Source organism: Narcine bancroftii, chromosome 1 (genome assembly GCF_036971445.1).
Source record: "Narcine bancroftii isolate sNarBan1 chromosome 1, sNarBan1.hap1, whole genome shotgun sequence".
NCBI classification, from domain to species: domain Eukaryota; kingdom Metazoa; phylum Chordata; class Chondrichthyes; order Torpediniformes; family Narcinidae; genus Narcine; species Narcine bancroftii.
In genome coordinates this window covers 301,205,819-301,231,776 of record NC_091469.1, presented here as the reverse complement: position 1 = coordinate 301,231,776, position 25,958 = coordinate 301,205,819, and the positions used below count along the sequence as shown (strand labels likewise).

The window sequence follows — 25,958 nt, the reverse complement described above, 5'->3', positions numbered from 1 at the left end:
ACACTCCAAGATGCAAACTACAAGTTAGCCACAGAAACTGAATGACCAGATTCCAGTTTGCCCAGACCATTTAAAAGAGCCTGCAGAATTCTGGAAAAGGGTCTTGTGGACAGATGAGACTAAGATTAACCTGTATCAGGGTGATGGCAAGAGCATGAGCATACCACCTCATCAGTGAAACGTGGTGGGGGTTGTTATGGCCTGGGCATATATGGCTGCCATGGGTACTGGTGCATTTATCTTCGTGAATGATGTAACTGCTGATGGCAGCAGCAAAACTAATTCTGAGGTGTATAGAAACACGTGCTCATGTTTGAGCAAATGCCTCAAACTCATTGGATGGCATTTCATCCTACAACAAAACAATTGCCTCTTCTACACAGTGCTTGAAAGCTGGGTATTATATGCCTTTCAAGCTGTTGTGTGAATGCATCAAAGGCGGTTGGGGGGGGGGGGGGGGGGAAACCTAAACTTAGCAGGCGTCAATCCGCCATAGTAGGTATTATCAGAGAAGGAGCGCGACCAGTCTAAAATGGGCAACCTGTGTTGCTGGGTTGAAACGGCAAGGTAAGATGATGTTGGGACCAGAAAAGGTTTATAGTCATAATTGCACAGCGAGGAGAGCACAAGACTCTACTAGGCACATAGTGTGCGAAAGTCGGTGGGTCTGGATGCAGGTTTGCAATCGCATGTAGCTTTTATCAACACACAACAATTTGTTGAAGATCATGGTAAAATGTTAACAGGAATAAAACACACACACACAATTTATAAAAGAGTGCGGGAAAATGTTAAACTGTACAGAATTATGTGTCCAGACCCACCGACATTCGTACACAATTACTGTACTGTTTAACATTTTCCCACCCTCCCTTATAAATTATACACATGTATGTTTTATTCCCGTAACATTTTCCCATGCTCTTCTATAATAGTTTGTTAATAAAAGCTATGTGTGATTGTAAAGCCTTGTGTCCAGACCCGCCGAATCTGATTCTTTTCTCCACACAACAGAGCATCACACTAGGTGCAGACACTGCTTCTTTTGCTTTGGGGAGCTGGCTTGCTGTGTAAAAGGATTCACCGACCCAGCTTCTGTTCTGTATGAGCAAGCAAGCCAGCTTCCAGAGACAGGTCATGTATATGGCAATAATGAGGCTTTTCGTGTAAAAAGGGCTAATGATTTCAAACATCCTGCTAAAGCAACAAAGGAGTTTTTCGAAGCTCAAAACTGGAAAATTCTTGAATGACCAAGTCAATCACCCAATCTAAATCCAATTGAGCATGCCTTCCATATGCTGAAGAGAAAACTTAAAGGGATATGCCCCTGAAACAAGCAGGAACTGAAGATGGCTGGAGTAGAGGCCCGGCAGAACATCACCAGAGACAATACTCAGCACATTGTGATGTCTATGAATCAGTCTTCAAGCAGTCATTGCGTGAAAGGGATATCCAACAACATATGTCCTTAATATTATAGTGCCCTGTTCTGAGGGGACTATGTATAAAAAGTGCTGTCATTTCTGCATGGTCACACCAAAATAGGTACAAATAACCTTGAATAAAATCTGGACTGTGCACTTTAATTACATCTGAATTTAAAACTCTGAAGCATTATGGCGACAATGAAAAATGCTTCGATAAACTGGCATACATCTTTGATATAACTTTGAAATTCAATTAATTGTTTCTACTCAAGGGCAGCAATAACTATTTAGTGTGAATGATAAAGTTCAAGGTTTTATTTGAAAGTTTGCTTTGTGGATAGAATACATGGAACAATTCGATGTTGAATCATTTTCTACAATGGAATACTTTTTAGATGAAAATAATTTAACTCTTCCTTTGCATATATCTGCAAATGTCTGCTCTCAGTTGTTTTTGTTCAAACAAGAAGTGCTTTCCCTGAATTCTGACATGCTATGGAATTTGCAATCCATTTGTGTGCAAATCTAAATCAGAATATTTAGAAGCAAGATCGCAAGAAGATTTAATTGAAATTTGTACTGATGGAAATCTAAAATTGAAACTCCAAATGGACCTCTAATGGACTTTTGGACTCAAATTCAAAAAGAATATCCTGAATAGACAAACATTCCACTAAAAATGCTGTTGCCATAGTCCTTTTCTTGTCTGTGCGAAATTGGATTTCTGGCCTCAATAGCAATAAAGAGCAAATAAGGGGCTCAAGTAGTTATTACCTCAAGCATACACATGAAACTAACATAAACCTAAATCAGTTTGTAAAAGGAAACAGGTATGAGCTCTTGAGTCAAGCAAGCCAGCCATTTTTCTTTTTTCAATTAAAATATGTAAAAGTAGCTACATTTTGCTTTTAAAAGTGTCCTTTTTTTTTCAGTGGTGCACCCATATTTTTTTCCTTAGGAGAACTGTTAATAGAGAAAAAAAGGTGATAAATTTGACAAATATTGCTTTTTTGTGGACCTCAGTAAGTAAAGGAATGCTTTGGGGAAAAAAAGGTTGAGAACCACTGGTTTACATAATTTTGAGCCAAGAACACAAAGTGGAGATGTAAGGTTTTAGAATGAAGAAGATTTTTTTTCCCCCATTAGCGGGAGGATTGCTAATCAAAGAACATGAATTTAAGAACGAAAATAGAAAATGAGGAGTGGTCAGAAATGGTGCTATTTTGCATTATTTTAAAATGTAATGATGGATCGCTTTTATTCCAATAGGCTTTACAAAATCTGGGAAAAGGGAAGTATCCACCTCAACCTTTTGAGCAAGTTGGAACACGAATAGCCAAAGAATTAGAAAAAGTAAGTTATTTGATGTGATTTCATTTGCTTTATAGTTTTAACAGTCAAAGGTACGATACTTAAATTTCAATTACAGTTTTTATGGATGTATCTATTATTAAGTGAAAAATTAATCATGGAAACAATTTAAGATGCATGTTGAATATCAGAATAAAGTAAGCAGATCGTATAGACCACAAGTAAAATATATTCATTTAATTGTTATTCAGCACTCTATGATAATAGGCTAAAGTAGTGATTCCCAAAGTGAGCGCTGCTGCCCCCTGTGGGCAGTGGAAAGATCCAAGGGGGCGGTGAGGAAAAAGGGGGCATTCTGAACCTTCAGTCTTGTTATTAATAAGTCATGAAGAAGCCACTGCAGTAATTTTCTGGCCAGACTCAGGATGGCAATAGTGAGCAAAATAAACAGTGACGAGGTGTACTCACGAGAGCTGGTCTCAGTGGCCATCATGTTGTACTGGTGTCAAAACACCCCCCACTCAGAGCCGCCGCTGTCACCAACCCCCCCCACTCAACGCTCCCACTACCCCCCCCCCACCCGTGCCATTGTATGGGGAGGGGAGACCAAGGGGGCGGCAACCTAAAAAAGTTTGGGAACCACTGGGCTAAAGCATTCTCAAACTGTTGTCAAGCAGGAAGATGTTGTTTGATTTCTGTCTGAGGGTGTGATTAAACCTGCATACAGCTGAGTAATATGGAATGTGGATTTGTATTCTACAGATTATCACTCAGCAATTTGTGATGTGAGATAAGAGGTTAAAACAATATACCAGCTGGAAGCTTTGCACTTGACAACAGTTAGATGAAAACTTAAGAACAAGTCATCCACGTTCAATTTTGCATTTCTCCTTCTGACTTGTTATAGGGATGTATTATCTCTCATTCTTTATTTGTGTCGTATTTTGATAACTTAAAACACATTTTCATATTTCTTTAGGAACCAGTGACATATACTTCTACCTAAACATCACAACAATGAAAAAATAGTTTATATTGGATAAAATCAATTACACAATGTAAACCAGTTTGTTATGAAAATTTGCATCACTTGATTCCAAAAAAAAATCAAATGACAAGTCCACTCTTTTTTTAAATCCTTATTTCAATAGAATCAAACGTCCTGGGTAATTACAAGTATGGCAGCGCTGTATTGGAGGGTTAAAGGTCAAGGAAAAAAAGCTATTGACTGTCTACGTCAAGCACTGCATTTTGCTCCTTACCACATGAAGGTGAGAATTAGCTTTTAAATGACTGACTGAACTTTAATTTGAGGTTAATGTAACAATGGAACTTTGTTCATTGAGACAGACGAAGTTATTTTACTTAACTGTCCATTATGTATAGGATTGTTGCTAAACCAATCCATTTGTAGTAAAATTAGCCAAAAAAAGCATTTTTGTTTACAATCATGATTTCTTTGTTGTACTTTGTGCTCACTTGTACTACTAGTTTTCCATCACACATCACTGGTTTTCCATCACACATCACTGGTTTTCCATCACACATCACTGGTTCTTTTGTACGTTTTCCATAAGTGAAAGTTATAGTATTGAGATGTGCTCCATTCCCCTATGTTGCCATTTTGTTTACCTCTCGTGCAGATAATATCATGTGTGATTGCGCAGGACAAGTTCAACTAGGGACCAGGGATCCTAGATGTACAGAAGCTGAGGGGCACTTTTACAGAATTGGTCATTCCCTTCACAGGGCAAGAATTATGTTCCAGACACAATACTATTCCAAATTCTTGAAGAAGTGCTTGGGCCCAAAACGTCAACTGCCTATTACTTTCTATGGATGCTATGAAATCTGCTGAGTTTCTCTAGCACTTTTGTGCTCTGAATTAGACATCAGCACTTGCAGATTTTTTTGTTTCCACAATGCTATTCGAACCTGCTGCACAATTACATTCTAGTCTTCATTGATCTTTCTTCCAACCCTTTAATATAATTATGATCATTTTTATGTAAAGCAAGGTTCTAATACGAGTCCTTAACTTTTCTTTCATAACATTGAGCCATCTTATTCCCAACCCATGCCTGTCAGAAAGTGATCTTTTTATTTCTGTATTGTACCAAATATCTGACTTTCTGACATCCTTTTTTTTTGACTTAATAAAGTAGAATAACAGAAAACCTTGCTGAGTCATTTTATTTGGATTGAAGTCAATATCTTTAATAATCCTAATTTCTCCATAATTCTGTAATAACTCCTTATGCTGCATCATGTAGCAGTGTGTACACTTTCCCAGATATAAATAAACCATGACCTCCAGAATTTGACTCATTGGAATAATTTGAGTTACATAACAGAGGGAGGCATTGTGAATCATGTCTTTGTGGATGTGGTTTGACCAAACCTTTTCATGTCCATCTGTTTACTTTGTTATTCCCACCTAATGTTCAGTAATAAGTAAACCAGACCCATCTCCCATAACTAAGTGTACCATTAATTCTAACTTCCAGTTGAACTTTGTCATTTATCAGCCCAATAATAAAAACCGGTAAGTTCTCTTAAGTATTTGTCTACATCCTCCAAGACCACAGTTTGAATCTTTTGGCCATTGTTTATGAATGTGAAGCATAATTTTCAAGTTTACAAGTAACAAGACACTTAGAAATGTAATAAACTGTGTGATTACTAACAAATTCCTGTCAAACCAGTTACTTGGATAGAGTCATAATTTTTGTTTTAATGTAGAGATACAGTGTGGTTTCTGTTTAAGCCTAAGAGGCCATGCTGCCCAAATACACAAATTGACCTGCAAACCCCATACACTTTTGGAGGGAGGGTGGGCGGAAACCCAGGCAGACACTGGGAGAATATACAAACTCCTTACAGATGGTGCCGGATTTGAACCCAGGTGATTGGTGCTGCGATAGTGTTGTGCAAACTGCTGGACTAAGTGTCCAGCCCCAGACTGGTTTCATGCAAAGAATTAAACACAGTGATGCTTTTGGTAGGAGGAGAGTGCAGGAGTAAGGAGTGTTTAACTTGAAAAACAAAAGTTGTGATCTGAAAGATTGTTTGAACCGGATGCGGCAATGATTCAAAGGGGAATCAGATGAATTCTTTAAAATAAGGATGCACAAAGGTATGGAGCAGGATTATCTTGCCTGGTTTCATAGAAGGACCTTTTTCTCTGACTGAGAAGTCATGAAGGATCTGAGTCGGTGTCCAATGGGGAAGGTGGACAGAGATTTAAGATAATTTGTAAATTATAGAAGAGTTGAAAATAATATATTGTCTCTCAATAAGTAATACGATCTACACTGTTTAAGAATGGCAGAAGTAGGAATCCTCACTGCATTTAAAATGTAGCTTGACAAGTACCATTCCACTTTGGACCACGACTCCAGAAACTTAAGCAGCTCCATTTTATATGACTCTGCAAATTTGTGTGACATTAAATGTTGTGATTTAAAATCAATTTTTAATTTCCCAGCCATTCATTCTTTTATACTTTATACACAGAATTATTAGGATGTGGAATAGAGTCAAAATGCCAATTTTTTAATGCCTTTAAAGGAAATTTTATGACAATTTTTACATGCTTTCTTATATTGCCTAGATCACTGATCAAAATATTTATTTACAAAGATCCCATTCAAACTTAATCTCTCTCTTTTCCTTTTAGTAATTTAATCTTGCATCATATGTTAACTTATTCAAGATGTTTACTGCCTCCTTCAGTCATCTCACAAGGGTAATATTAAGGAGAAACTATTACATTCAGGAGGATATGTTTCTTCAAAGAGAGATGATCCTGTTTTACTTCATTCTTGGAGGCTGAAATTAGCACAAAAAAATTGGAGAATCCCATCTCTTATTTTTTCAAGTCAATTTAATTATTTACCAGTATCATTCACAAAAGCCCGTTAAAGCAAAACATACGGCAACATTCTGTTTGTCGGATGCAAAAAGGAAGTGTGAAATTGTTTGTTTCATATTTCTTGCTGATTTGAAAGATGAATGCGATGCTTTATTATTAAGGTGTAATCATTCAAGTTACAGATGCGCAAGGCACAGCAAGGAGTACAAATGCTGTCCGTAGGCTGCATAAGTGCAATCTGCAAAGTTCCTTTCAAATGTTCCTTGCTTGCTATTGGGTAGTGTGGATCGCATTATTTATTGTGCGCATAGCCAACCTCGCTAGTTTCAAATTGTTTATAACATTCTTTGAAGGATGAAAGAGACAGCTTGCTCCTTGGCAGGTGGTATTTGAGCAGAAACCATCTTTTCCCAGTACGTCATATGGATCATATTTATAGACCTGAAGAATCCTCCACTTGTGTTGCACTGTTAGCTCCAACGACATTATCAATAATGTTAACAAGCATTGTAGGTACATCTTTCATAACAGGGTCTATATTCCTGAAGGCAATAGAATATTTTCATAAATCTTGCTATTTCATAAGAGGAGACATGGAAGTAAAGGGAATATGGAGAAGAGATGGAATGTGAGGTTTTCTTAAAATGAAAGAGACAAAAATAATCCATTAGGGATCGGGGCTAATAGGGTAGATTGTGTAAATCGAACATGAAATTTAAACCAGTCATAAATAATTGAATAGCCTTATGCTCCATTCTTCAGGAAGAAAACTAAAGGTTTCTCTGATGGTCTTCAGGATTTTAATTGAGATTTGCTGAGAAGGTTTTGGGGTACGAAGATTATCATCAATAATTTTGGTAGATATTCGGGAGAGGCTTCTTCTTCTGGTGATCATTTCGGATGTCGAGTTCATGATTATGAAGTAAACTGCTTAGATGCTTCCAAAACGATGCTGGTTAAGCACACAACAAAGGAATTAACTGAGGTCAGAGAATTTCATGTAGAACATCAACACCGGCATAGATTTTGTGCCGTTTCTGTACTGTAAATACTTTAGCACTCTTTTGTGTTTGGAAAAACCAGGCAACTAAACCAGGATTTGAAATGAGAAATAAGCTGAAGGTATATTGTGCTGTTGTCATACCCACCTTACTCTTTGCTTGCAAGACAAAATGCTCAACTCCTGCCATATAATCTGTCTGCTCAGGATACTTCACATTAAGTAGCAAGACAATATTCTTCACACAGATTTTAAACAAAACAAACCTCCCCAATATCTACAAACTTCTAAAAAAAAATTACAGGATACATAGGCAGGATGGTTTTGGGAACCTGAATCTTTGATGGTCACGTTTGAAGATTAAGTAATGATGCTTATTACAAAGTGGTAAGATGGCCTTAAACTTCTCACTATTCTCAGTTCCAATGTTAATGTAGTGATTGCACTTCAAAATATTTCATTGACTGTGAAGTGCTGTGGGTCATCCTGAAATTAATATTAAAGATTAAAGATATACAAATGCAGGTCTGCCAGTCCTTTCAATTTCTTTTTTTTTTGGAGTAGGATGTACCTCTCATAAGCTTGGCAAACATTTTCCACAACGCTAAATTATGGGATGATGCACTTGTCGTTGCTTCAATGGCAGTGGAAATCGCTCCACGTTTTGTGGTCAATCATTTCACTCTGGCTAATGTCTATGTAGGAATGGTAAGTGACCAAAATCAAGTGCTGTGTTTTGCATGACCAAATGGTATGGTTGAATTTCTATTTACTTTGATTTCAACCAGATGAAAACCACTGTTTTAATTGTACCTAATTGACTCATTATGTGCATGGTTTCATAACTCCAAAGGAAATGGGCCAATGACAATTTTTTCCAAGCAAAATATTTCAGTAACATTTGGGTCTCGAGCAGTGGTTCTCAACCTTCCCTTACCACTCACAAACCACCTTAAGCAATTGCTCACCAATCATAGAGCAATTATAGCATAGGGTGAAATGTGAGCTTTAAAAAGAGTTTGCCGACGCCTGTTATAACGTGTTGTCTTGAAGTGCATTTTTAAAACGTGCAACTATTTGAAATGGTGTGTGGTTTGTCAATTTTTTTTATATATGTGATTGATTTGCCTTGTTTCATCTGATCTGATCGACATTGTTTTATATTATTGGGAAACTTGAAGAACCCAGGTGGCTCTTTAATTCTTTAAAGTAAACTTTATAGAATTAAGGATTACAATACTAATTTTTTTTTTCAATTTACTCTTTGCACTATCTTTTGCACTATTTTTAATCCTACTGTATTAGTTAGACATTGTAAGTGTCTCACACAAACAGAAAATTTCCATATCCGATATCAATCTACCCCCATAGGAGATGGATACCGGGGGAGTTTTACTCTATAAAGAATCAAATAACGGAGGATGCTCTGGTTACATTTGGAGTAAGGGTTGTTCTGCATATTCCTTACACTTGATGAGAATTATGACAAGTAATACAAGATGAGAGGAAGTTGAACCAGGAAGAGACTGCTGTTCAGGCCTGAAGCAGAGGTCTAAAAACAGATCTGAAAAGTTGGTCATTAAAAAGGTCATATGTCCTTAGTGAAAAGACAGTAAGAGCTAGAAAAAAAAAGTTAATTTGCTAAATTAGCAGAGGGATAGTCAATAACACACACAGAAATTTCTTTAATAATATGAAGTGATTATTGCTCTCAGGTTGTTATAAATTATCTGTCTGCTTCACAGGAAGAACACGAGAAAGCAATGCAGTGGTATGAATCTACTTTGAAGCTGCAACCTGAATTTGGACCAGCAAAACATGTCCTTCGAGCAATCCAGTGTCATTTATTAATGAAAAAGCAGAGACGCACTCCATAAGGGTACATATTGAACGAAACAATCAAATTTCTGCTTCAAAGAATTTTAAAATGGCACACTTCAAGTTTCATTAATGGGGGATGGGTTGGGGTTCATTTGTGTGAACAATCAAAAATAAACTGAGCAATGGAACAAAGCTTAAAAAAAAAAGAATTATAACTATCACACCTTTAATATAAAATTACTGGAAAGAAAATAAATTTTCTCAAAAACAAATTGCAAATTGTCTTGATTGTATATTTCAGATAATCTATAAAGGTGTCTCAGAAATTTTTTTTCAAGAGCTAGGAGCAGGAGCAGGACGTCAAGCGCTGAAGAGCTGGCTCTGAATGGGCAACTAAAGCGGCATCGTCTGCAAAGAGTAGTTCACGGACAAGTTTCTCTTGTGTCTTGGTGTGAGCTTGCAGGCGCCTCAGATTGAAGAGACTGCCATCCGTGCGGTACCGGATGTAAACAGCGTCTTAATTGTTGAGGTCTTTCATGGCTTGGTTCAGCATCATGCTGAAGAAGATTGAAAAGAGGGTTGGTGCGAGAACACAGCCTTGCTTCACGCCATTGTTAATGGAGAAGGGTTCAGGGAGCTCATTGCTGTATCTGACCCAACCTTGTTGGTTTTCGTGCAGTTGGATAACCATGTTGAGGAACTTTGGGGGGCATCCGATGCGCTCTAGTATTTGCCAAAGCCCTTTCCTACTCACAGTGTCGAAGGCTTTGGTGAGGTCAACAAAGGTGATGTAGAGTCCTTTGTTTTGTTCTCTGCACTTTTCTTGGAGCTGTCTGAGGGCAAAGACCATGTCAGTAGTTCCTCTGTTTGCGCGAAAGCCGCATTGTGATTCTGGGAGAATATTCTCGGCGACACTAGGTATTATTCTATTTAGGAGAATCCTAGCGAAGATTTTGCCTGCAATGGAGAGCAGCATGATTCCCCTGTCGATTGAGCAGTCAGATTTCTTGCCTTTGTTTTTGTACAGGGTGATGATGGTCCCGAGGAAGTTTTCCTTGGTCCCAACAAAGCTTGAAAAACTCATGCAGTTTGACATGCAGAGTTTTGCCGCCAGCCTTCCAGACCTCTGGGGGGATTCCATCCATACCTGCTGCTTTGCCACTTTTCAGTTGTTCGATTGCCTTATATGTCTCATACCGGGTGAGGAACTCATCCAGCTCTAGCCTTAGGGGCTGTTGAGGGAGCTGGAGCAGGGCAGAATCTTGGACTGAGCGGTTGGCACTGAAAAGAGATTGGAAGTGTTCTGACCATTGGTTGAGGATGGAGATCTTGTCACTGAGGAGGACTTTGCTGTCTGAGCTGCGCAGCGGGCTTTGGACTTGGGGTGAGGAGTCGTACACAGCCTTTAGAGCCTCGTAGAAACCCCTGCAGTCGCCAATGTCCGCGCTGAGCTGGGTTCGCTTGGCGAGGCTAGTCCACCACTCATTTTGGATCTCCCGGAGTTTGCGCTGAAGATGGCTGCATGCGCGACGGAAGGCTTGTTTCTTCTCTGGACAGGACGGCTTTGTAAGGTGAGTCTGGTGCGCAGCTCGCTTCTTTGCCAGCAGCTCCTGGATTTCCTGGCTGTTATCGTCGAACCAGTCTTTGTTTTTCCTGGAGGAGAAGCCCAGTACCTCTTCAGTGGATTGCAGTATGGTAGTCTTCAGCTGATCCCAGAGGGTTTCAGGGGACGAGTCCGTGAGGCAGATTGCATCCTCGAGCTTTGCTTTGAGGTTTGCCTGGAAGTTTCCTCTCACTTCGTCTGACTGCAGGTTTCCAACATTGAACCTCTTTCTGGGGGCTTTACTGTTGCTGGGCTTTGGCTTGAAGTGAAGGTTGAGCTTGCAGCGAACCAGCCAGTGGTCAGTGTGGCATTCCGCGCTGGGCATGACCCTGGTGTGGAGCACATCTCGTTTGTCTCTCGCACCAGGACGTAGTCCAGGAGGTGCCAGAGTTTGGATCAGGGATGCATCCAGGTAGTCTTCAGACTGTCCCTCTGCTGAAAAAGGGTGTTTGTAATGACAAGCCGATGTTCTGCGCAGAGCTCCAACAGGAGGCGCCCATTGTCGTTGCACTTGCTGACACCATGCTTGCCCAGGATTCCTGGCCAGGTTTCTGAGTCTTTGCCGACGCGAGCGTTGAAGTTGCCAAGGATGACAACCTTGTCGGTTGTAGGGGTGCGTTGAATGAGGTTGCGCAGGTCAGTGTAGAACTTGTCCTTTTCTGCTGGTTCCGCCTGGAGGGTTGGAGCATAGACACTGATGAGGGTGATGCGACGCTTGTTTTGAAGGGGGAGTCGCATGGACATGATCCGGTCCGAGTGCATACAAAACCATGAAATGCAGCATAGAACCATAGACCATCACAGCACAGATACAGGCCCCTTCTAGTCTGTGCAGAACCATTTTTTTTTTTTTGCCTCATCCCACTGACCTGCACCCAGTCCATAGCCCTTCATACCTCTCCCATCCATGAGCCTGTCCAAATTCATTTGCTGCACTGGCACTTGGACATCTTCCCTGTTGCTCTTTGTGCAGTCAGTGACAAACAGGGTGAAAAGTTTCACCAGGACATTGCAACCATGGAAAAGCAGTCGGTATCAGGGAAAATGGAAAACGTCAATGCCGACTATTGTTAGACACTGACACAAGAGGCGTCAAATGCTGAGTACAAATGAAAATCAGTGGCAAAACATTTTGGGGTCAGTTGAACTAATGCAATGTGTCAGCATCATTATGCAATTAAACATCCTAAATTCTATTCATGATTCAATAATAAAAAATTTCATATTACATGAAATTGCTTTTGCTGGCAGTAAGGCAGACAAACTCACCATCAACAGAACTTGCCTGAAGCGCCTCTTAAAGTCAAAAAGAGAGTCGTTCTTCTCTCCCCATCCACCTCCACCCCCAAACCCGAGACACCAGATGACTCATGGATTGGCCTCCAGCACTCCCGCAGCCTCATAGAGTCCAATCCAAACCATCAGGAACATGAGCTCTATCAAAATTAATGTAATGTTTCTCCAACTCTCTACGTGATACAGAAATAACCCCCACTAATGCTCATAAACAATTTCACCCTATCCATTTCTTCATGTTGGATGGGTGATCAGCTTACCTAGGGACCCTTCACCCTTGCCAAAGGGGAAGCATAATTCAACTGAGTCAGAAACAACTTTCTTCCTTCTTCCATTCATTAGAATCTGAAGACAGCAATCTTGGAAGTAAAGGAAAAGGGGGTGAGTAGTAATGTAAGCAACTAGCTGATATGATCCATTTTTTTTCCCATTTTCCTTCTGCATCTGTTGCACAGGAGTAAATTTGCCTCTAGTGGCTACTCAACACAAAACTGTCAAGGTCGTGGATATATCAAGTTTAGTCATTGTAAATTTGACAACTGACAACCACAACTTTCCAGAACTGATCAATAAGTGGTGGAAGGTTATTTATAATGCTGGAAAAGATGTGTGAATCAGGATTGCTTGAATGTTGTTTGTGATCATTCCAATTGTACTGATGATCATTATGCTATTGACCTTGTATCTTACTGACAAGTTACTTCCTTGGATTGAAGCAGAATCAGGCAAAGGATTTAGAGAGTCTCAATGGATTTAGAGAGTCTCAATGGATTTAGAGAGTCCCAATGGATTTAGAGAGTCCCAATGGATTTAGAGAGTCCCAATGGATTTAGAGAGTCCCAATGGATTTAGAGAGTCCCAATGGATTTAGAGAGTCCCAATGGATTTAGAGAGTCCCAATGGATTTAGAGAGTCCCAATGGATTTAGAGAGTCCCAATGGATTTAGAGAGTCCCAATGGATTTAGAGAGTCCCAATGGATTTGGATTTGGACAGTCCCAATGGATTTGGATTTGGACAGTCCCAATGGATTTAGACAGTCCCAATGGATTTAGACAGTCCCAATGCTTGTGCTGTGGTCTGAATATTAGGTGCTAATAAAGCTTCCGCCAGTGATTATTTTTATCCCTTTAGTGAACGGGGTGGGAGGGGGAGGGTAGAGAAGGAAGGTGGCAATGAAACAATATTACAACATCTATTACAGAATCAAGATCTGTAACAGGCTTCTTAGCTGGGTTTTTTTATCTTGTATCTGAGAAGGGCTCAGGCCTTGAAGGGTAATGAAATAAACATTCATTACTCTTTATTTCCTATGGATGCTGCGGGACATGCTGGGTTTAAGTTTAGAATTTTTTTAATTTAAAAATTAAATTTAAACATACAACACGATGACAGGCCCTTTTGGCCTGCAAGCCTTTGCTGCCCCTATTACACCCAATTGACCTACAACCCCCGGTACATTTTGAACAGTGGGAGGAAACCGGAGCCCCCATGGAAAACCCACGCAGACACGGGGAGAACATACAAACACCTGATTCTGATCACAGGTGCTGTAACGTGCTTATCCATGCTGCCCACCATATTTGTGCATTGCAGTCAACCCTAGTATCTGAAGATTTTCAAGTTTAGATTTGTAGATAACTTGGTCACAGACAGTTCTGTGAATCAAAGACAGCTTTCTTTACCTTGGATCTAGATTCCTTTTGGTACAAATTTAAAATGTCCCATTATTGTACAAAATTAAGTACTTTTTTCTGAAAACACACACATATACAAATACACATTTTTTTTTCCTTTGCATGTATTTGAGTTTGTGAGAAAGATGGAGTTGACTGATAATAAATGCCTACCCTTTGCTGACGTAAAACCTCTCTTTTCCCAGGAAGTTGCAAAGAGATGTAGCTTAGTGTATAGCACTGTCTCTTCTGAATAAGAAGGTTCTGGGCTCAAGTTCCTCTCCAGAGATCTACACAAAAATCTACTGAGCGAGTACTACACTGATGGAGAAAAGATACGTAACTAACAATTCAGGCTTGGGCCCTTCATCAAGGTATGAACAAAATGAGGGCAGGCACCTGAACAAAGCGGGTGAGGAAGGGGCAGGAGGAGGAGTACAATTCCACAGGCTGAAGGTAATGGGTGGATAATGGAGGGAGGGCACACCAGCAACCGGGGGAGGGGGGATGGCTCTTGTGAATGGTGAGGAAGGGGGTGGAGAGCTGGAGGAAAGAAGACAATGGGAAGGGAGGAAAAACAGCCTAACGGAAACCTGAGAAGTATATGATAATGCCATCTGGTTGGAGAAGTACCAAACAGAAAATTAAGTGCTGTTCCTCCAATTTACAAGTGGTCTTGGTTTAACAGTACATGAGACCATGGACAGACGTGTCAGCATGGGAGTGGGGCACAGAATTGCCACTAGAAGATCCCTGTCACTGATGTGGACAGAGCAAAGGTGCTCAGAAAAGTGATCACCCCAGACTACACTGGAGTCTCTGATGCAGAAAAGGCCACATTGGGAGCATCAGATGTAGTAGAAGGCTTCCACGGATACACGAGATGTGCTGTTTCACATGAAAGGACTGTTTGGGGCACTGATTGGTGTGAGAGAGAAGATGTGGGCAAGAATGAGATGATGAAGATGCTGCGTGTCACATGAAACATTAAGCAAATGCCCCAACTACTCTTTCAGGAAGGCAAATGGTTCCATTAACTTATTTTGATTACATATAACAGAGTTGCATCTGCTCTCCTGGACAATATTTATCAGATATTCAAGATAACTGGAACAGTTTTTCAAGTCATGATCATGTTGCTGTTTGTGGTTGAATTAGCAGTTTCCTGCTTTTAAACAATGCCACGAATTTTCATAACCTGCATGGGTTTTCTTTGGGTACTTCTGTTGCTTCACACCCTCCAAAATGTAGGTAATTTGGGTGTAATTAGGTGACATGAGTTTAATGGACATGAAGGGCCTTCTACAGTGTTGTATTGTTAAAATTTTTTTTTAAATACTTCACAAGTACTTCATTGACTTTTGGATTTAATAAGATTATGAAGAGTAGTACACACTGCCCAAAAGCTAAATCTGGCCCAAATGGGTCCTTACATTGACCATAATTGATGTTGTGTAGGATATAGAGTCAAGATTCAATTTATTGTCATGCAATATAAACAATGCAATATTACATGAAATGACTGCCGTACGGCAGCGAGATTCGCCATCAACAGAAATTGCCTGAAGTGCCTTTTACAGCCAGAGAAAGAGAAGCAAAAGAGAGCCCCCTCAGAGTCACCATGTGTCCATGGTTTTGCCTCCAGCATTCCAGCAGCCACATCAAGTCCAATACAACACATCAGCAGCCTGAGCTCCACATCCAAACCTCCAACATGATCAGGAACCCTTCAGCGCCTTCGTGGGAACTCTACTTTTACTCTCTATTCTAGTCATGTAAAACTGCTCTATTGTTCAAATTCGGTTGTCAACAAATCCCAATCTTTCTTTTTGTTCATTCCCCAGATTGATAATTATCTTACAATAGAGAAACACCACTGAGATAGCAGATACAGTATACAGCTGAGTTAAGGAGTTGTTTCTCAGAATCTCCCTCTGCGTTATCTCTGTCCTTGGCATTAAGATCTAACTTGCATTAGCCACAAATAGTCAACTTGTCACACAGTAGCTCATGGATATGACATCTAAACAAGTGCAGGGGATCTTGCTCAAACATAATTCTATACAGAAATGAGACAAGACTTCCAATGGAGAAATGGCTTTCTCCCATTTTTCTTGATTTTGTCTTTTTTAAATATTTTTATTGATATTTGTACAATAGAAAAAAATGAACCATGGCAATTATATGTGCTATAGAACTAGTAAAAAATTCAACAATAGTGATCATATGTAAAACTTCAGAAGTACAATAGAACAAACTTAATGTTGCATTAGAATCTAACAAACAAAAAAAGTATAAATTCTAAATCCCTTTTCCTAAGCAAGGTTGAAATTTGCCTTTTTTTTTTAAATTCAGGTGGCATAATCTTGGAGAGAGCATTATGTCAAAATTCCAAATCAACACTAACTCAAGGTTATGATAGTAGTCCATAAACAAGCCCATATTATTTGGAATTTGATATTTGAATCAATGACAGTATATCTATTTTTTTTCCAAATTTAATCAAGACACAATATCCCTTGTGCACGTGAAGGTTAAACATGTTCCTTCCATTTAATCAAAATTGCACATCTGGCCATTGACGAAGGATAAAATGTGACATTGAATTGAAGTCAGTAAAACATCATTGTCACAAAGTATTCCAAAAAGAGCTATGAAAGGGTTAGGTTCCAAATAACCAATAGAGTTTGAAAAACTTCCCTCCAATTTTTTTCTAAGCGAGAGGAGGTCCAGAACATGTTATTTAAAGAGGCATCACCCAGTTACATTTGTCACAGAGGATTTAAAGTCATCACTTTTATTTATCGTTCATACCATGCTCTCCACGACCATGAAGAATATTTACCTAAATATATTAGAATAGAAGTTAACCACATTAAAACATTAAAATATTAAGACATATACAGTAACAGTCCACGTTACCTTATCCATAAATGTTCTGGGAGTTCAGGAGTCTGATAGCTTGGGGGGAAAAAAGCTGTTGCCCAATCTGGATGAAAGGCCCCAGGTGCTGCAGTATTGCCTACCAGATGGCAGAAGGGACCACAGTTTACATGGAATCCTTCACAATGTTTATTGCCTTCCACCTGCATTGAGTATTGTATATGTCCTTCATGTTAGGAAGAGAACCCCCCAGTGATCTTTTCCGTTGACTTCACTACCCTCTGCAGGATCTTGAGGTCCAAGAAGGTATAGCTTGTAAACCAGATGGTGATACAGTTGCACAGGATACTCTTGATACATCCTTTGTAGAACGTAGTGAGGATGGAAGTTGGGAGATGAACTTTCCTCAGCCTTCGCAGGAAGTAGAGGTCCTGCTGGGTTTTCTTGGCTGTGGAGCTGGTGTTAAGGGACCAGGTGAGATTCTCTGCCAAGTGCACTCCAAGGAACTTGATACTCTTAATGACCGCAATGGTCGAGCCATCAATGGTCAGTAGAGCATGGTTCCCCTCAGGCCCTCCTGAATTCAACAACCATATCTTTTGTTCTTTTAACGTTCAGATACAAATTGTTGGCTCTGCACCAGTCCGTTAGCAACTGCACCTCAACTCTGTACGCTGTCTCATCATTTTTACTGATCAGGCCCACCACGGTTGTGTTGTCAGCAAAGTTGATGATATGGTTGGTGCTGTGTTTAGCTGCACAGTCATGGGTCAGTAGAGTGAACAGCAGTGGACTAAGCATGCAGCTCTGGAGTCCCTCCGTGCTCAATGTGATGGTCTTGGAGGTGCAGTTTCTGATCTGGAAGTCAAGAATCCAATTGCAGAGGGAGGTGTTTAGACCCAGCAAGCTCAACTTTCTTATCAAGTACTGAGGTCAATAAAAACTATTCAAACATATGAGACCTTGTTTTCCTGGTAGGTGAGGGCTAGATGGAGTGGTAGTGATGGCATCGTCTGTAGAGCGAACTGCAGGGGTCTAGTGACGGGAGCAGCAGGGGCTTAATGTGCCCCATGACAAGCCTCTCGAAGCACTTCGTGACAATGGGTGTTAGTGCAACAGGGCACTAATCATTGAGGCAGGACACAGACGACTTCTTCAGCATGAGGACAATGGTGATGGCTTTGAAGCACGTTGGGACCACAGTGCTTCTCAGGGAGATGTTCAAGATATCAGTGAGAACATCTGCTAGCTGAGCAGCACATCCCCCGAGCACTCTGACAGGAATGTTATCCAGTCCAGCAACTTTCTGGATGTCCAGATAAAAATGAGACAATTTAACTTTAGACATATATCCTCTACGAACCACTTTAAATTGTAACAGACAATGCAGTACACAAAAGGATGTAGTGTTAATCAGTTTAAGGATAATATTCCACACCTCATTGGACACTAAAAGGTTCAAATCTTGCTCCCAGGTGTTCTTGATTTCAATTAAAGAGGCTTGACTTAAATTAACCACTTTGTCATAAATAACAGATATTAAGCCTTTATAAAGGGTCTGTGGTTCAAAAAATTTATCAAGAATATTTGCTTCAGGAATTCCAGGAAAATTAAGAGCAGGGATTAAACAAAATGCCTAATTTGTAAAAATCTAAAAAAGTGAACTTTTGGTAAATTAAATTTTACAACCAATTGTTCGAAGGATGCAAAATTATTGTCAATAAGAAGGTCTTTAAGACATTTAAACCCAATCTATGCCATTAATTAAAAACTGCATCTTGCAAAGAAGGTTGGAAAAGATAATTGGATATAATTGGCCTAATAAGAGAAGAACTCTGAAATCTAAAAAGCCTTCTAAATTGTACCCATATTCTCAAACTGTGTTTAATGATCAGGTTGTCAGTTAACTTATAGAAAGGAGAAAACAGAGAAGTCCCAAGAATTGTCAACAAAGAAATATTCTAAGTAGAATCTTAGTCTTACCAAGAATATTTCTTTGTTGGCCATTAATAAGAATTTTGTCTTTTTATGAAAGTTTATTATATTAATGGCCACTTGATGAACCTCACATAGTATTATCAAACCAAAATGTCTACAAAGACTCTGTTTCCCCTCCATCTGTAATACAAGTGCTGGGGCATTCACAATTACTCGGCAAAATAGTGTTCAAGAGTTACTCATTTGAATAATTACAGAATAAATAGATGTATTTCTAACACTTTTTATCATGTAATAAACCTGTGAATGGTTAACTATTTAGTAAAACAATGCACGGATTAAAGTTCTCTGAAAATAATTTTGACCATTCAGGATGTTTAGACCCTCAACTCCAGAGGGTTTTTTTTAAACAATATTTGTTTGATTTCTATTCCTGCCATGATCTGCCAAAATACATGATTCTTCTTCATCACAGCATCCGTTCACAGGCAGCACCATCAACCTGAACATCAATGGAGGCCCAAGTATAGTCTCAGCCAAAAACAAATTCACATTTCAGTGAATGGCTTCACAGTTCATACACTGGTCCACCCGGGTGTAAAACTGAAAGAACTGGATGCAAAGTGTAGGCAAACCTTTTCAAAAGCCCCTCTGAATTCAGTGTCCTGCTGTAGAGTGAAATTCAAAGGTGTCAGCACATGTCCTTAACGATGTTTCAGACTTTTATGGTTCAATGCAAATGCACGGCAGTCTGATAGATTAATCCTTCAATTGGATATTTAGTTGCTGGGAGTCTAAAAGCTACCATTATGCAAAGCCAGTTCAGAAAATTTTAAAAATATAAGAGCAGGGGTAGTCAAGACTGCTCTGCCATTCAATACAATCATGGCTGATCTGATGATAGGCTTATCTCCACCGACCTGCCCCTTCCCCATTTCCCTCAACTCCCTTACTATGTAGAAAACTATCAAACCTTGTCTTAATTATATTCACTGAGGTCACCTTCAATGGGCAGCAAATTCCACAGATTCACCACACTCTGAAAAAAAGTGGTTCCTCCTCATCTCTCTCCTAAATTTACAACCCTGAATCTTGAGGCTATGTCCCCTAGTTCTGGTCTCTCCCACCAATGAAATAACTTACCTACCTCAATCTTATCTATGCCTTTCATAATTTTATATGCTTCTATAAGATCCCCTCTCATCTAAATTACAGCCCCAGACTGCAAGGTCCTGACTTGCAAGGTCCTGTATATATGTATGCTGCTCCTCTGCACATAAGTGGCTGGCCCACCCACTGATGACTCGACCCCATGTAACCCCTCCCCCTGTGACCTGGCCATAAAGATCGACCTCCCTGCCCCTTTCCATTCATTCGAGCACATGGAGTTGGGTCAGCCAAAATCTAAAGTGTATTAAGGACTACCATTCTTCACTCAGTCTTTAGAATTATTGAGAATGCGTATCACATGGTCACCATAAAAAATCTAACTAAGCCACAAATTTTAACCTATCTTACACTGAGGCTCCCATTTGCTCTTGTGAAGTGGTTGATGACCTGGGAAAGCAAAAACACTCACAAAATGAGGATTATTCCTGGCTTTTGTGTGGTAGAAGTGAGGATGTGGGATTTGCAACCCAGTGTAAAGTAATGGTTGGACCTTGGGAAAATTTGCCACAGTGCCATGATTTTGTAGATTCTGAATTTAGAAGTCAATATTCATCTGATTGGAGGTTTATATTCAAAAGAAAAATTAATCATAGGAGAGTAATGATGTTCTCCCAATTATATCATGACAAATCATCCATGATCAATTTAACAGAACACATAGAACAAGGACACATTTCTCGCAAAGCTTTTAAATATTAATTGATTTATATGACAGCACAAGAGCAGAAGGGCACCACCCATTCCTTCAGTGAAATCCTGGAGATCTCATTCTCAGCTTTCCCCCTATCTCTCAAGACTTTGATGATCAAAAATCTACTAACTTGATATTTAACATCAATAATTGTTCAAGAACCAATTACTGCTATAGAGCAGAGTTCTGAGTGCAGTATTGTTTCCTAATTTTATTCCAAAGTATCCTGGATCTAATGGATTTTAACTACCAATTAGCAAACGCAATCCCATCCCTCTTTATCTCTTTTCTTCATTTCCCCTAATATTAGAAGTGCTTGAATCAAATCATTCGTTGTAAATTAAGTTAGTTTCACCCTTGGATTCCAGGTATCTATCTATATAAATTAATACTGGATTTCCTCTAAAGGAAACAGCAAGATGTGACACTCAAACTGCTCACATTACTCCAGCAGGAATTGAGTCAGGCTTTTATGCATAATTTCTGAGTCTTCAAACTTCAGTTTTCCACATATAAAGTCTGAAAAACTTTGTGATTGGGCTGAAGTTTGAACTGGCAATATTCAGCCAATTAAACTGAGCTGACTTTTTAAACTATAAACCCTCTGACTTCACAGCTACCAAGACTATATCTCTTGTAATGATGCCATTCCATTCTCTCCACTGCAACTATTATTGAGATGAGGCTCTTCACTCCAGGATATCTGAAATGTGTTCTTCAGGAAATGTGACTTCCCTTCAACTGTGGTTGATGGAGTTCTCATCCACATTGCCCTCATTTCTGCTCTCACCCTGAGACAGAACAGAGATGGAGTTCAACTGGCCGTCACTGTTCACCCTCCAGCCTTCACATTCAGCAGATCATTCTTCATCATTTCCACCAGCTCCACGAGCCCCGTCCCTGCTGCTTTCTGCCTTCTGCAGAGACCACTCTCTCCTTTACTTCCTGGTTCTCTCATTCCTCCTCATCCATCTATCCCCAGCCCTGGAGGCACTGCCAAAGCTGCTGTAATGGCAGCGTTTCCACTGGTGCAGACTCGGGAGAGTGGGGAGCGGAGATACGATGTTGCTCCGCATGGTCCTTCTGCCCGGTCCTGATGCTGACAGCTCTGTACGGGTTTTAAACAGCCTGTTCAGTTAACCAATTATGTTTTTTTTTTAATCCCGCCACCACAGTGTTGTCTGCCCAAGAGGGTGGCATCTGTGCTGGGCAGCATACCACGAGGAGTTGCAGAATCCAGGGTAGCAGCGCACTGGCACACCGCACCAAAAACAGGGTGAACACCCCTCATTGAGAAGACACATGGGAGACAACCCTTCCGGTAAGGTGACCACAGCAGCAGACCAACAAGGAGCTCAGTGGCTGAAGGACCCACACGGGCTGTGGGCGATAGGCAATTTGCAGTTGAAGGAGACACACATGCTTCTGGAGACTGGCTCGTGAGAACCCTATATGGGCTATTGGCTGAGTGGGCTGAGTTGTACCAGCTGTGGGACTGGATGGGATCGGACTTGCTGGAGGTATACACTATGATCCAGGCACGTAGCATCTCAGACTCCATGAGGAAAGGCTACATCACCCTCATCTTCAAACAGAAGTGGGAGAAGGAGTATATCAGGAATTGAAGACCTAGATCATTGCTAAATGTTAACTACAAATCCTGTCCAAGGCCATCGTCATTCAAGTCTGCCCTGCTTAATCCACCCAGACCAAACCTGCACGGTTCCAGGTAGGAAGATCTCTGTCAGCCTCTCACTGCTCAGGGATACCATCGCTTAAGTGCAGGCTGGGGGTGGTGGACACTGCTTGATCAGCTTAGACAAGGAGAAACAATTCAACTGATATCACGTGCACAATGGATGTACTCTCCAAAATGGACTTTGGGGAGGGAATCTGGAATTGGATTAAACTGCTCTACACAGACATCTGTAGTGTAGTCCAAACCAATGGGTTTGGACTATCAAAGAGATAGCTTCCCCATCAAGTCTGGAGTTAGAGAAGTCAGCCAACTGTCTCCAGTCTTCTTTGTGTGCTGCATCAGGAAGGATCTAAAGGTGCTGGGGATCTGGTTTGGAGGGGCCGAAGCATGTAACAAGAATTGGTCATAGCAGATCGCAAACATCTGTCAGAAATTGGGTCTGTGGACACAACACTCCCTTTCAATGACAGGAAAGAACCTAGTCACCAGGTGCGAGGTGCTCTTGGTACTGCTGTATGTGGCACAGGTGTGGCCCATCCCTTGCACCTCTGCCCTGAAGGCGCATCGTGCATAAGTCGCCGGACAATGGGAGCAAAGGTGTACCCAAGATGTTCCTCATCCTTCATATGTGGCTCCATCAGGAGGGGCGTGGCAAGATGGCATAGAGTCTAAACATGTAATCTCGACCTCTCTGGCCAGATGTTTAAGTACCCATCTTTTAACCCTTTGTTTTCAAGTTTAAACTTTTTTAATTTTAGTTTAAAGTATTAAGGAACCATTATGGCCATTAATGGTAAAAAGATTAAACCTCAAGTGCAAAAGAAGTCACATTTTTGAAATGGAAAGAGTCCAACTTCTTCTGAAATGGGATCTTCGAGATTGGAATCTCTTGGATGAAAAGAAGAATTTTCTTTCTCTTACTTTATTTTTTTGTTATTATGATATTTTGATGTTATTCATTGTTTGGCTGGGGAGGGAGAGATTTGCTCTAAGTTCTTTACTAGTCATCAGCCACTGGTGGGTGACCCACACCCAATTCTTGTTTCAGGATTACTACCTTTTGGTATTTTTTTTGGGGGGGCGGGTTCTTTCTTTTTTCTTTATTATTTTTTTTATTTTTATTTTAGTTAGCTTTTAATTTGTGATTTTTTTTTCCTATTGGAGGGCCTATATACATTGATATTGGTATTTAGATATAATAGTAGATATGTCGAAGTTGAGGTTTGCTACTTTTAATGTTCGAGGATTAAACAGTTCGATTAAACGTAAGCGAGTCTTGGCGTATATTAAGAAAATGAAAATTGATATTGCTTTTTTACAAGAAACACATTTGAATGTGAAGCAAAGTATGAAATTAAAGAGGGACTGGGTTGGGCATGTATTCTTCTTCATTTAATTCTAGGGCTAAAGGTGTAGCAATTTTGATACATAAAAAATATCTTTTGAATTACAATCAATGGAGGAAAATACAGGATGTATTCTTAAATTGAATTGTAAGATTTTTAGTGAATTTTGGACTTTACTTAATATTTATGCCACAAGTGCAGATGATGAAATATTTATTTCAGATACATTTTTATGTTTGAGTCAGGCTAATGATAATATTTTAGCTGGTGGTGATTTTAATTGTATTTTGGAACCTTTATTAGATAAATCTCTGAAGAAAGTTAAGAAATCTAAGATGGCAGTTCAGGTTCAAGTGTTGATGAAAGATCTTAATTTAGTAGATATTTGGAGACGTCTTAATCCAACAGAGAAAGATTTCTCCTTTTATTCATCTAGACATGGATCGTTTTCAAGGATTGACTTCTTTTTAGTATCGGCACATTTACAAAGGACAATACAACAAGCGGAATATAAAAGTAGGGTGATTTCAGATCATTCTTTGTTATATTCTGAGAAAATTCAAGTGAACTATCGTTGGAGGTTTAATACAATGTTGTTAAAAAATGTGGAATTTATTGATTTTTTTTAAAAAACAAATTAATTTTTTTTAAAGAAAATTCTAATTCTGTTCAAAGTAAGTTTGCATTATGGAATGCTATGAAAACTTATTTGAGAGGACAAATAATTAGTTATACTTCTAAAATAAAAAAGAATTGATTAAATCAGAGTCTTGAATGAGAGAAACAGATTGATGATTTAGAAAAGGAATTCCAGAAAGATGCTGCTGAAGATCAGAAAATAGAATTATCTAGGTTGAAACTGGAATATAATACTTTGCAATCTTATCAATTTGAATGTGTGGCTGATGATGTATTGGTGTACCTAACAAATCCAGCTCAATCACTTTTGCATCTGAAGGAGTGTTTGATGCAATATGGACATCTTTCTGGATATAAAGTTAACTGGGAAAAAAGCGAAATATTACCGGTGAGTGAAGATTATTCAGCTTATAAAAACATTCTTAATTTGAAATGGACAAATCGAATTAAGTATTTGGGTATAATCATGGATGTTAATTATCAATCTTTATATAAATTATGTTCCATTAATAAAAAAAATTTAAACTGATTTCATTAAATGGAAAGATCTGCCTATTAATTTATTGGGTAGAATAAATACAATTAAGAAGAATATTTTTCCACGTATACAATATTTATTTCAATCTATTCCGTATTTACTTGATAATATTTTTTCCAAGATTTGAATAAAATGCTTAGGGAGTTTTTATGGAGCGGTAAATTTTCAAGAGTAGCCTTGAATAAATTAACTTGGAAATATGACCTAGGGGGACTACGATTACCACATTTTCAAAATTATTATGAAGCAGCCCAACTTAAATTTATTAGTTCATTGATGGATTTGAAACGGCCCCCTAGTTGGGTCAAAATTGAGATGGCAAATATTTTGAATTTGAAATACATCAATATTTGTTTAGATGGAATGTAAATTTGTTACAGCAACATAATGTGCCTATATTAAAACATTTAATAAAGCTATGGACAAAGAAAAAGAAAATGATAGGTTCTAGTGGTGAATTGTCAGACTTGACTCCATTGTATAATAATCAACGTATTTCTTTCTCAATACATAATCGAAGTTTATTATATTGGAGATTTAAAGGTGTGGAAAATTTGTGAGATAGTTTTAAAGAAGATAAATTTTTATCTTTTGATCAGATGAGGGACAGTTATGGTATTGATAAGAATTCTTTGTTTGTTTATTATCAAATTCAATCTTTGGTAAAGCATGTGTTTGGTAGAGATATGATTTTACCTGAAATGACTAAATTTGAGACTTTTCTTATTAAGGTACCAGAGAAGGGTTATATTTCAGTTATGTATCAAATATTACAGGATGGTATGGATAAAAAGGGTTGGGATAAATCTAAAGGTAAATGGGAAGCGGAAATTGGTTTTATTTTTTTCCGAGGATAATTGGTCAGATATTTGTTATGATAGTGTAACTAGACTGATAAATGCGCGCCATGGAATGATTAATTATAATTTTTTACATCAATTATACTTAACACCTGAAAAACTAAAAAAGTATGGTTTTCATGAATCAGATTTGTGTTTTAGAGTGGTAACACTGTTGGAACTTTTTTCTGGCGGTTTGGTCATGTGT

The 25,958-nt window shown here is 39.2% G+C and overlaps 1 protein-coding gene across 3 annotated transcripts in view; it reads left to right on the top strand.

Moving 5' to 3' along the window:
* The window catches only part of ttc17 (tetratricopeptide repeat domain 17), a 77,816-nt gene extending 68,111 nt beyond the window's left edge, over positions 1–9,705 (top strand). For 2 of the 3 annotated variants that reach the window (XM_069905824.1, XM_069905831.1), the window contains exons 22-25: positions 2,697–2,780; positions 3,890–4,009; positions 8,177–8,320; positions 9,358–9,705. In XM_069905824.1, the coding sequence (XP_069761925.1) occupies positions 2,697–2,780; positions 3,890–4,009; positions 8,177–8,320; positions 9,358–9,489 (480 nt within the window). In that variant the 3' untranslated portion in view covers positions 9,490–9,705. The remainder of the gene's footprint in view (positions 1–2,696; positions 2,781–3,889; positions 4,010–8,176; positions 8,321–9,357) is intronic. The other variant, XM_069905839.1, reaches the window with a different exon arrangement.
* The last annotated feature ends 16,253 nt before the right edge of the window (positions 9,706–25,958 follow it).